At 27.6% G+C, this 13313-nt stretch overlaps 1 protein-coding gene across 1 annotated transcript; it reads left to right on the plus strand.

The window, feature by feature from the left end:
* Positions 1-1680: 1680 nt before the first annotated feature.
* On the plus strand, positions 1681-9030 carry LOC109787878 (serine/threonine/tyrosine-protein kinase HT1). Its single transcript, XM_083074336.1, has 7 exons — positions 1681-3191; positions 6136-6413; positions 6571-6611; positions 6700-6821; positions 7098-7341; positions 7537-7541; positions 8127-9030. The coding sequence occupies exons 1-7, from the start codon at positions 3099-3101 to the stop codon at positions 8556-8558; spliced, it is 1215 nt and encodes a 404-aa protein (XP_082930462.1). The 5' UTR covers positions 1681-3098; the 3' UTR covers positions 8559-9030.
* Positions 9031-13313: the final 4283 nt, after the last annotated feature.

Here is a 13313-nt window from a genome sequence, read left to right on the forward strand (position 1 = left end):
AATCCCTTTTTATATGCCTCTTCAATGATAATAAATATCTATGGGAATAATTAATATTTTTAAAATCATGAAAAATACTAATTAATGTACGTAATCTTAATTTAATCATAATTAAATTTAATTAAATGACACTTTGCAACTATAAAATTCTACTTTATTAGACATAATTATTCAAATAACTTTTTAACAATAGAAGTGAAATTTTTTTAGTAAACCTTTATTGAGTTTCAATTCGGTAAATATAGTCTTGAATTAAATTAAACACTATTAATCTTTGACTAACTACTAAGTGGACAATAAGGTTTGGTTTGAAATTCATTGACATGTTATTGACTCTCTACCTAATAGTTATGTGTGTCATCCCCTATTTACCTTTTTTACATTCTTAATCATTCAAAAAATTGTTGTTTAACCGGTGATAAATATATATTATCTACCATATTTTATTATTTTGATGGGTTACGTGATTTACACTTAAAAGAGTTACCTTAATTGAGGTTGTTGCATAGAAACATTTCCTATTACATACAAAGAAAATATGAATGAAAGTTAAATATATTTATTTTCTTAAAACATAAAATATATTTAATACTTATAAAAAAAAATGATAAATAATAAGACTATGTTACAATAACATTTAGAATTAAAGTAATACTATATTTTCAAACAAATATTTCTATTATATTTTAATGAAAATATTAAATAAAAAGATTAAAATACTTAATGAGTAAAAAAACTATAGTGAAAATTTAAACTTTTTTCTTTAAAATACCCTTCATTGTATAGAAACCTTGGAAATTTCTTCCAAATAATAATAAAACATTTTCTAATATGTTTTTTAAAATACATATTTATGTTAATTAAAATTTACTAAAAATCAGAAAATTTTATTTTATAAATCTTACTATGAGTACTGACATAATGTAACACGATAATCTTGCCTTTTAATTATGGGTCAGAAATTCGATCCCTTAATCTATATGTATTAAAACAAACATTTGTTTTGGAAGATGTTAGTCTGTTAAATGATCTCCATATGTCAAGGCGGGCTAAACTTTCTGTGTGATTTTGGAGTTCATCTAGACACTAGACTGATAAGTTTATAAATTCTTGGTCCAACCGGTTATGCTAAAACTAAATCCAAGAATAAGGTATATATTGCAGTGTTCTATAACATTATTAATCGAAAAACTCATAAGGCTTTGTTGCATCTTATAGTATTTTTCCCTAAACTCATTAGCAAACTATGTGAGAGAAGCAATTTATGTTTTTTCGAAGTTTCTTTTCCAGTTTTGTTTACCGTCTGTCTCACATATATACCTCATTGGTGATGATAAATATTTCTGTAAGATAATACGTCTTCTCATGACTTTTTCTTTTAATTAACGGAATATATTGAATCAGTGATGTCTCTGTCTTATTATTAGTAAAACAAATATACATTTCTATTTCACGGGCTTAAACTGAGTTACTGAGTATAAGTTCATTCACTTGAGCATGCAAATTAGAATTCGGTAAGTTAGCAATGAATTTTATATCAAATGCGATGTAAGAACAAGAAGACATGGATATTTAGCATCCATTTACTTTCTGGGGGAAAATTCTGACAAAAATTTTTGCTTTGTGGATAATCTGGTTTTAAATACAAGTGAAAAGCATTCATTAGCTGCTGTGAAATTTACTTATTTACATGTGTGTTGATCAATGATCGAGTTGATTTAGAACACAATTAATCAACATGCTCAAAATCAAGAAAACAATGTATTGATTTATATGTAAAATAGGAAGGTTCAGTGCCAGTGAGTAGTTAGTTGTGCATGTTATGTGTATCAACTTTCCTAGTTAAGAGAGAGAGTTCATGATTATCATTAAATTATGTTAGAAAATGTCATGCGATGTAGAGATGTTAAATATTTAGATGTATATGATTGTACCAGATAAAATTTATAACTAATGAAAATAAATTTTAGCATTTCCCTCATGGAATATCTATGAATTGCACACTCATGCAGGCACTTTCTAACATTACATAGACTTTCCTTTTTACCTTGTATCCTCACATGAGCATTGCAGTGTGCATGTCTGTTCTATTAATTGTTTCTGATCAGTAATTATGTTACACAATTTATAGGCATATATGCATAAAAAAAATACTACAATTATAATGAATATTTTTAATAAAAGAATATGCTATTAGCACTCCATATACGTACTTGAGTTTTTCTGACCTTTAATCTAAAAGAAAATGGTGTCGAGAGAATCTTGTAATTCTTTCTTTTCATATTTTCACCCAATGACTAAAAAATTTCCGAGAGTTATTTTACAAGTTAGAAACGTTTATTTTATTTTATTTTATTTTATTTTATTTTATTTTATAATTTTTCTACTGAATTGAAACATACTTTTAGTATTTCAAATAATCTATCCTTTTAATTATATCTAGCAAATTAATTGTCGAAAGACATGAATCCACTGTAGTAATTTCTACAAATATGCTGCAAGAAGAATCGTTGAAGGATAAAGGCACGTCAAAACTAATAACTTTTCAACACGTGCACATCAATCTTAAGTGTTAGAAAGGGGATTAAAGGGATATAGTAAATGATCTAGCTCTATAGAGGGAAGTAATTGTCAATTATGTTTGTTGTACAGTCTTTTTTGTCACTGATTTACTTTTGGTTGATACTGCAAGAACAAGAAACCCTTTTATTCTTTCTATTTTGTTGCAAGAGATCGATAAAAAAAAAAGTTGCACATTTTTAAGTGATTGACATTCTATTATTTTATTTTCCAATACAAATTTATGTTGTGGCCAATATTTTTTTGGGAACATGTATGCAAAAAAATATTAGGCCAGTATATTATTAAAAGAAATGCCATTATGCTAACCAAATTGACTGATGGAACTATAAAAGTGTAAGTATCTTTTATCATTTACTTGATCGTGTTGAAGTTAAGTAATAGAATTTAAGAATACAAGTATAATATACTTGAATTAATATATGTTTTCTCAAATATCGTTATTTTAATTAGTGTTTGATATTTTGTGGTGCTTTAGGTATGAGTTGAATCCTGTATCTATAAAGGTTTTGCTTCCAATGCGAACATCCGATGCCACTTCTGAATGTAAGGCAAGATTTCAGCGGGAGGTGAACTTGTTATCTAAGATTAAACATAAAAATATTATAAAGGTATTTTTCAATCTCTTCTCTTACCTGAACATACCTTCACAATTATTATGCTTCTTCTCAACATTTACTTCCCCTTAGCACTATTTTTTCTTCTAATAAATAGTTTTAAAACAAATTTACCAAAGAATTAGGTACTTAACAAATTGTTAATCATCACAACCTACAGCTAATTTTGATATGTAATTACATGTTATTCAATGCATAATAAAAGTATTTCCTTCCTACACTATGGTTTAAGTGTTTAAAATATGCAATTCTTTGGCTTGAATGTATTTCTGAATAAATTATCTTAACTTATCCAACAATGTATGATAAAATGCATTCCCCCATATTTAGTTTATGTGTTTCAAATATGAAAATCTTTATCTTGGTGTATTTCTGATTAAATTACCTTAATTTTCTCGACAATGGTCTGTCATAGTGGTAGTACGTAGATGTTGATCCTGAATGGATTTTATCTACATTGTCAAGGGTCTAAGTTTTGGAGTTATCAATTTGAGGTTTTTCACTAACTGAATATAGGGGATGCCCGATCGGAGGTAAAAATAAAAATATATTACCTTAATTTTCATATTTCTTATTAAAATTTTAATTAATAAAAACATATAAGGGTACATTAATTGATTTCTATTTTATTTTAATTAATATATTTTCGCTAATAATTATGAAAAACACCTTGTTTTTACTCTGTTTTGTATTTCCATGAATTTACAAAGGAACAAAGAAAAAAGTAATTACATTTTTCATTTCCTTTATAAACTCTTAATAAAAACAAAGAATACAGTGAAAATATAATTACTAAATTACTAGCCTCAAAATTGTACTATGTGCTTCCGTGTATTTTAAAACAAATAAATTAAATTAAATTAAAATTAAATAATAGTTTATGGTTAATAATTAGAGAGTTTGAAATAAATTTTTGGATAGTTATTATAAGGATAAAATTATATATAATATAAAAGTTATAAGGATAAAATTGTCCAAAAAATTATATACATCTAAAAAAGATATCTCCTTTATTATTAGTATATATGCATATAAAAAAATTAAAACAGAAATTTAAGTCATCTTAATGTTTCTATATTTTATATTTTAGAGATAGATTGCATATGTTCTTCTGTTGTCAACTTCCATATTAAATGATATCATTATTACCATCAAAGAATGTATTGCCTAAGCTACTAATTACTAATTACTAAATGACTAGATTTAATTTTGGAACAACCCCTTTTAAAAGATACAAAGCATGCACTCAGTTATTGGATCATGCCAATCTTCAAATTTCATCAAATTATATATATATATATATATATCATGGTTTTAATTGCGGTTGCAGTTGTGGTTGTGATTATTGTGGTTGTGGGTATTGCGATGCGCATTGCGGTCGTTGCGGTGTAAAATTATTAAATATTCATTAAATATAAAAAATTTATAATTATCAATATATATTTTATTATTTTAATAAATAATTTAATTTATTTTAAAATTATAGTATCAATTTGCCGTATTGCGGATGTATTGCGGTGTATTGCGGATGTGTTGTGGACGCAATACCGTTACGTATGATTTCCGGTCTCACCGCAATTGCGATCCGATATCGTTGCGAACAAGGCCGCAACCACAATATTACGGCTGCAATACATGATACGGTCCGCAATTTAAAACACTGATATATATATATATATATATATATCCCTTGTGTTTCTTCAATAAAATTTTAACTTTAAATAAACACAAGAGCATGACAATGTTCATATTTCAACTAATATTATGTATGAAGGTTAAGAAGGGGTCATGTGTAGTACACATTACATTGGCGTTGTATATATATGAGCTATGTACCAACCTATCTATGCTTGAAAAGAATAATTGACGCTAAATGAAATGTTTGGGATCCACTGAAAACTATAATAGAATTGGAAAGAAACTAACATGAATAATTAAACAGGCTTTTTGGCATGTTCTTGGCAAGTGTCATCACCCAACAAGTATGTACTAAGTACCAATGTCATATCTTCCCTCTTGGGTAATTATTCTGTGAACATAGGTTTATAGTTAAAACTAATAAAAATATATCAGCAAATACTTTACTCTCAATTTTACTTTTATTTTAATATATAGTATTTTTACTAATTGTGCATATAGGTACTATACTTGCACAAGATTCACTCTAACTTGCTACTAAAGTGGCTTTCCTTTGTCCTATAGGAAGACTGGAAGACTACACATAATTTACATTCATGAAAAAATTATTGGCTCTTTTATTTTGTAATATATTGTTTGCCCTGTTAACACCTTAAGCACAACTATCAGTCCTCAAGACTACATTTTATTCTTTTTCCAAGGATTTTAGAGGAAAAGTGCGTTTCTTTGCCTGCTTTAGAATTATGTTTATTACGTTTTTTTAGTAATATTGTTGATGTTTGCTTTTAGGGATTTTCTACTATTTTTATGAAGGAGATTGCATAGCTTTGTCTCTATTCCTTTTACTCATATTAGCTCCCTTATCCCCCACCCTCCTGGTTTTTTCAGTTTTATTCTTTTTCTGAAGCATTTTGCTTCCCTGTTTTGTGTGCTTTAATGTAGTTATTCTTTTCTAGCATGTATAAGATATTTGTATTTTGTAATGCATATTCATGTAATAGACTCTATCATGATGGAAAAGTTGGTGAAATTTGGCATATAGTAGGTTCTCAAATTGCTTCATCAATAGATCTTGTTAATTATTTCCTCGACCTTATTTTTTAACTTGTCTAGCTCAATCTTTTTAGCTTATTTTTTATTTGACAGAAAACACACTATTTAATTGGCTGCATAAGAAATTCCAAACCTATTTCTTTATATATAAAGACTACAAAAAATAAATAAATTGCTTAACTCTATGGTTGGATAGTAAGATGTATTTTAGCAACGAGCATCGTGTAATTTTAAACTAATTTTGCAGTTTATTGGCGCCTCGGTGGAACCATCAATGATGATAATTACAGAACGCGTGGAAGGTTGTTCACTTATGAGATACCTAGAGAGCATTTCTCCAAGTACTCTAAGTTTAGAGCAATGCATAAGTTTTGCTTTGGATATTTCTAGAGTCATGGAGTATTTGCATGCAAATGGCATTATTCACCGCGACCTGAAGCTTGGTAATCCTTTTTTCTTATTTTTAATAATTATGTTTGGTTATGATGATGAGTATCCACAGTGTGCATACTTGAATGTTATTTAGTTTTGTTGTGTACTTTGTCTTCTATGAAATCGAACATGCCTTTTATTTTTCCTGCTTTTGTTAATGTATGGATTATCTTATGCAGATATGAACAAATAAAGGGCATCTACTAAATTGAGTATTTGTATGAATTTCTTTTTCCTTTGCAATAACCAGTTCATTCACAATCAAGGGAAACTTTTTTGCATGGACACTTAGTGCATCAGCTTGGACTTCGTATATTTTTCTAAATACAGCATATGCAGCCATTGCACTAAAATATTATCGATGACTTTGTCTTTTTAGGTAATATGTTTCTTGCCAAAGACAACATGGAAATTTTACTTACAAATTTTGACATAGCTAGAGAGGTGATAAGTGGTGAAATGACATCTGAAGCCGGTACATATCGATATATGGCTCCTGAGGTACATGCAGCAAAAAAAAAAAAAAAATATATATATATATATATATATATATATTAATTATATTATTAATGTAAAATATCTACTGATTTTGTTAATAATTAATTTTTGTTAGTTACTTTTAGTGAGATTTTCTCCAACTATGTTTTTGTACCCACAACCATATGCATGTAGTGCTTTATTTGTCTCTTCATATGTATCTAGTACAATGTACCTGTCCATTTGCTAAAAATTTCGTCATATATTCTTTATGCCTAATTCTTCCTTTACTTGCACTAGTTATTCAGCAAAGATCCACTTCTAAAGGGAGCAAAGAAATGCTATGATCACAAGGCAGACGTCTACAGCTTCGCAATGGCTCTATGGGCGTTAATAAAAAACCAAACTCCATTTAAAGGAAGGAGTCAATTGATTGCAGCATATGCTACTGTATTAGTAAGTCATACATGTTACACTCTTGGTTCTATTTTTTATGAAGAGTATTGTTATTTTCTTCCTTCTTTTTCTCTTTCCATTTTTAATAGTTTGCTTCTCTAAGTTTTATTAATTATTTTCTTCTTCAAGTAAGTTTTGATCTCATCAAGATGAGGTTTTTGCCACATATGCTTATGGAATTGTAACAAATGACTAATTTGCTAATTCTACTTGAGTTTTGGCAACATTTTTTTCCTCATATCGTTTGTGGTACTTTTACTTCTCAATCTAATTTTTATTATAGATATGGTATGGGAAAACATCACATTGGTCATATTGATTAGTTTATACTTATTATGTTCACCAGATTCAATTTTAATGTCATCAATTTGTTCTTCAAAAACAAAATTATTACCCTTTCAAAGATCGACCGTGTAAAAGAAAACAATATAAAATAATTTTTTTTTTTTTTTACATTTATGAAGAAAAAAAGGGAAAAAGTACTAAATGTCAGGCTGTGTCCAAAAATTTAGCATGGTACAACCTACCAGCCTTAATGATTCAGATTTAGATTTTAGTTTCCCCACCAACATATCAATGTCATGTTTGAAAACAAAACTGTTTTCTGCACACTTAAATGCTATATAAAACCTAGAGACATATAAAAGTGAGAATAAAGGTATATATAGATGATATAATGTGATAGGAAGAATAAAATGGTGTTCCAAAAGTAATGTGATGTTTTGGTGTTTCAAAAAATGGGGATGTTCAAAAATCATAACTCTGTTCGACAATTACATAGTTTGGGAGAGTGGAGACCAACACTTATTTTGTGAAAAACATTGGTATATGTTTGTGTTGTTATAAGATCTACTTTCTTGTTGATGCTTACAGAACATGAGGCCTAGTGTGGAAGAGTTTCCAAAAGATCTACTTCCCCTATTGCAGTCATGTTGGGAAGAAGATCCAAATCTCAGACCAGAATTCTCAGAGATCACCCAAACCCTTGCAGAATTTCTCCACAACTGCCTAGGGATAACACCTGAGGAACAAGAGTGTCCAACTACAAGTGTGCAGGAACCTATCCCTTATTGTGCAGAAGACAACTCCAAACATGTGCATGAGGCACAGAGTCAGAATACCAATGTCTCCACAATGGGACAATATCAGAGCATATCACAAACCCCTAGTCCAGTCTTAGTCCAAAGAAAGACAAAAAAAAGTTTTAGGAAGAAGTGCAAGTGTTTATGGTCATGTTTCAGCAAATGCTTTGACATTATTTTACATGCATGCGTGCATCATGCAATTGGTGAGTTGCATACATGATTCTGTCTAGGCTTTAGTAATGTTTCATTCCCGAAATTAATACTCGGGATTTTGGAATCTTTTTGTTTGTTGCTGTGTATAATTAATTAATTAAACCTAGAACTCAATTTTATGATGACCATTTTCGCCGACATTGTCTCAATCTTAATAGGTGTGTAGTCGAGCTTCGTATTGTGTCTGTGGGCTAAGTATGAGCCCGGTATCCTCCTTTTATATATATTTTGTTTTCTACATGTTTCAATTTCTTTATATGTATCCTTATAGGTTCAAAACTGACGTACCTCATTAAATTACTCAATTGTTGACCGATCATGTCATAGAAAAATATTTGTTCAATGTATCTTGTTAGTTATAATAATTCAAGTAAAGCACCGGATAAACCTCATAGGTCCATGGCCAATCTCCTTCCTAAGTTTGTGGCCGATTAACTTGAAGCTATTCATCTTAATAATTATTGTACTGTACCCTCATATATCTATAGCTAACCAACCGTATTTTATAACACATACGTCGACTAATATAGTTATAAGAGGTTATCGACTAAATTGTTGCATCAACTACAATGATTTGATTAAAACAACGGATAAAGGTAAAATCATTATTTTTATAAGATAAGTTACTTGAGACATACAGAACCTGATAATCTTGTATGTAACAGAAAAATATTGGAATCAGAATCATAAGGCAGGCCAAAAGACCAGGGCCACAAAGCCATATTGCTAGGTTAAAAATGAGTTTCCTCAAAGGAGGTAGGTCATTCTAAAAAAAAAAAAAAAAAAAAAAAGAGAGAGAGAGAGAATTATTGAGCACTCCGACGTTGAAATCTTCTTTCTGGCCAGAACACTATGAATTAAATATATAATGATTCACCGCATACATGAATGATTGATTATTGCTGCCAAATTTGAAAGTGATCACTGAAAAAAAAAATTATGGGCCAATCTCTGTATACTCGATGCAAAGCTAGTGAAATAAATTTGAATTAAATCATTTAAATGAAGGTTATTAAAAATCTATTTAACAGGCGATCCATCATAAGTGGGATTAATTATGTGAATGATTAGCGTTTTATTTTAACAGAATTTGATTGGAATTGAATGGTAGAGGTGTTATGGATGGATTTGGTTGATATATGTGGTAAAACAAATTTTGAATTAATTAATTTTGATTAGTTTAGAATTGGATTTACAATTTTCTTTTCCTACAATTCGAAGCAAATCAAACCAACAATAGAGTGATTTGGTTTATATTAATCAATTTCTTTTTGAAGAAAAAAATGACCAATATCTGTTTTCTTACAAATATATAAAAAAAATACCTGATTTCATTCCAAAATTTAAATATAAGTCTATTATTAAAAGAGTGTAAATAATTATAACAAAATTTATTATTATATTATTTAACGACAATAAATTAATTGTTTCTATTTTATTATCTAATAAAAATATTAATAACTAATATATAATAGTCACTAAAAATATATTTACATCATACCAAAATTTGTTATTAGTGACAATTATTTATTGGGAAAAACTTTAATCTCACATCGACTATAGATAAAATAATTAAAGAGTACGTAAATAGAAAGTAACTCTCATCTTGCAAGTCTCATATCTCTTAGGAGATAAGACAATAAAAAAAATTAAAAAAAAAACTCAAGTCTCACATCGTTTATAAATAAAATAATTAAAGAGTATATAAGTAGAAAACAACATTCACCTTACAAGCCTCACATCTCTTTAAAGATAAGATAAGACGATTAAAAAAATAAAGAAAAAAATTAATTAAAAATAAAGTAATTAAAGACTATTATGAATCACGCTAACAAATAATAAGAAAATATGAAACTAACCTAGTATCCATGAGTGACGGATTAATAATGAAATAAAATTAGGTGTCAAAGAAATAATAAAATGAAAATTTAAAATTATAAAAATTTTATAATTAGTTGTCAAATCTTGAATTTTATCGAATAATCCAAATTGAGGAATACCCTATTGAATAAAAAGTTCAATATGCATTCCTAAAATAATATCGAATGAGGCTCTTTCAGGTTACAACGGAATCTATTTTTATTGTCTTCCTTTAGCCATTTGACTACTTTAAAACATATCATTTTGTTTAAATTTAGGAAAAAAAGAAGAAGAAGAAGAAGAGTTTCTAAAACAAAAATTTAAAAAGTAATTATTTAAAATTAAATAAAAAACTATTTCTTATAAAAATTAAAATAGTATAAAAGCTAGACAAACGCGACAATAAAAATAATGAGATTTTGATCCTCATTTTTAATTAGATAATTTTAATCTCTCAAATAATACAATCACATAAATCATTTTAAAAAAATATTTAACTTTCAATAAATAATATTTTAAAAAAGAATGAGATATTGTATTAATTTTATATTTGAGATCATGACTTTTTCCGTAAATTAAAATTAATAAAAAAATTATTAACAAAACAAATTAACGATGCCCATTTAAAGTATTAAACTATATATATATATATTAAAAATATATATTTTTTAAATGTGCAATGTTTATATAGAATATTATAAATAATGCATCATTAATATTTTTTTTCCAGAATTAATATTTTATATTTAATTTGAGACTAAATATGTTACAAAATAGTGATTGAATAAATTATTATTGAGTGAGAAGTAGAAAAAAAAAATTAATTATTAAATTTAATTAATAATTTTATTTTTTTAAAAATAAAAATAAATAAAAAATGACTAATCATATGAGAGTAAACTTATATGAAAAGATTCCCTAAGGTCTAAATTTGTAATAAACTTATATAAGAAAAATTGTCTGAGGTTTAAATTTGTTTTAACATTGTCCAAAATGTTAAAGTTATCACTAATGTATTATGCTTTGGTATTCGATGAATCATCATAGTTTTATTCTTAAAATCTATCTCAGTGAGTTAAGAGAGATGAATATTTGTAAGTTATCCTTGACCTCAACTCTTAAATAATGTAATACATTTTGCTATATTAGAACAAATCCCTCAATTGAGACAAAGAGAAACTAGTAGTTTAGATCCTCCTTCTAACATTGATATTTCAACATTGAGTTTATTAGTATCATTAGGATCACAACATTTAAAGTAATGCTTGTCTTTAAAAGACATCTAAATGAATAAAGAAAAATGACACATAAATTATCATTAATCTCGACTCTAAGCATGGTGTATCAAAACGATTAGTGTTAATGCATACTTAATGAAAAGTATAGATTTGTTGTGTGGTACAAATTAGAGGATCAAATTCGAATCAAGAAAATAATAAACTTGTTACGAACACAAGATAAAATTGAATGAAGTTAACAAAAATAATCGATTTTGTTTAGCTTTAGGATGTATGATATCCTAAAGTGGTTGTGAGCAAAGCTAGCTCATACACTATCGAGACAAGGCCGCACACTATCTAATAAGGTTCAAAGAATCAACTTAAAAGCTTTTGGGAACGTCGAAGGACAACTAATTGTTGCTAGTAAGGTTTCCATCTTAATCATACTCATACCCAATCTTGTGGATGAAAAATCATGTACTGGTAGTTCGCTCAACCTGACCTTGCATTTGTTGTTGAGTTCTTCTAGTATTTGGCTTTTAGTTGTTGAAGTATTTGTTAGCTTTGTTGTACGGTTGTGACGACTTCTAAAAGATGAGATGGGTTGTTGAAGTATTCAAAACTAGATGAGACTATCTAAGTTTAATTGTAGCATCTAAAAGCATAATAGTTTGAAATTCATGAATGACCAAATAATAAGACAACTAAAGGATAATTAGTTTGAAAAGCTTTTTTCTAAAGTTGGGAATGTTTCATTTGAAGAAGTTTTCATATAAGCAAGGTTTTCTTGTATAATCAAAATGAGGGAAATCTTAAAACAAAAATGTACATTTTCATCAATAATGCACTAATACTAAAATCACCAATATAGAACAATGTTAAAAAGAACAATTTTTGTAATACATAACAAATTAACTTCAATATATTAAACACAAATCTTTAACTTGTACAAAGATGTTTTAGGGATTTTTTTTAATGAGTTTTTAAAAATTCTTTAAACTTGTTATCTAATTTAATTTTTATTTATTATAATTATTTATGAATTTTAACTCCTAAACCCTAACCCTTATATTTTAAACATGAATCTCTACCTTGAGCAAAATGATTTTTATATTTTTTTAAATTTTTTTTATCTAATTCAATTTTTATTTATCATAATTATTTATAATTAAATTTTAATATTTTAAAACTAATTTATTAATAAATAAAATATGATATGACCACTTGTTGACATCCATTTGATGCATTGAAGTTTGGATGAGATTGCCTAGTCGAGGTATAATTGTTGTGATGTTCATGCAATTAAATATATGATATGAATATACATTGAGTTTTGTATGATAGACATCATGTGCATAAATTTTTTTGTTTGTGACAGGTACATTACGAAATATGCTACCAAGGATGGTCTTTGTGGAGAAAAGATAAACATTAGAAGGGAGGTTAAATAGTATATATCAAAAACTCGCACGTTTTCAAGTACATGAAGTAGTATCTGCAATAAAGAGTTGGTAAGAGAAATCAATGAACGCAAAGTTTTTATACTGGTTCACCTCAACCACCAAGACTACTCTAGTTCTCAATCCAACCACATTGAGTTCTACTAGCTTTCAGCAAAGTTACAAGTATTCTTTTACCAAGTCACTTTTGGCTCAAACAAGTGTTCTTTGACTGACCTCTTC

Source organism: Cajanus cajan, chromosome 5, assembly GCF_000230855.2.
Source record: "Cajanus cajan strain Asha chromosome 5, NIPB_CcT2T_4, whole genome shotgun sequence".
NCBI classification, from domain to species: domain Eukaryota; kingdom Viridiplantae; phylum Streptophyta; class Magnoliopsida; order Fabales; family Fabaceae; genus Cajanus; species Cajanus cajan.

Excerpts from the sequence above, each read along its gene's own strand:
- LOC109787878 (XM_083074336.1), top strand. The coding sequence starts at position 3,099 with ATGCGAACATCCGATGCCACTTCTGAATGTAAGGCAAGATTTCAGCGG. Across the intron at positions 6,612-6,699 it reads CTTTTTTGCATGGACACTTA|GTAATATGTTTCTTGCCAAA; the intron begins GTGCATCAGCTT and ends TTGTCTTTTTAG. Across the intron at positions 6,822-7,097 it reads ATCGATATATGGCTCCTGAG|TTATTCAGCAAAGATCCACT; the intron begins GTACATGCAGCA and ends TACTTGCACTAG.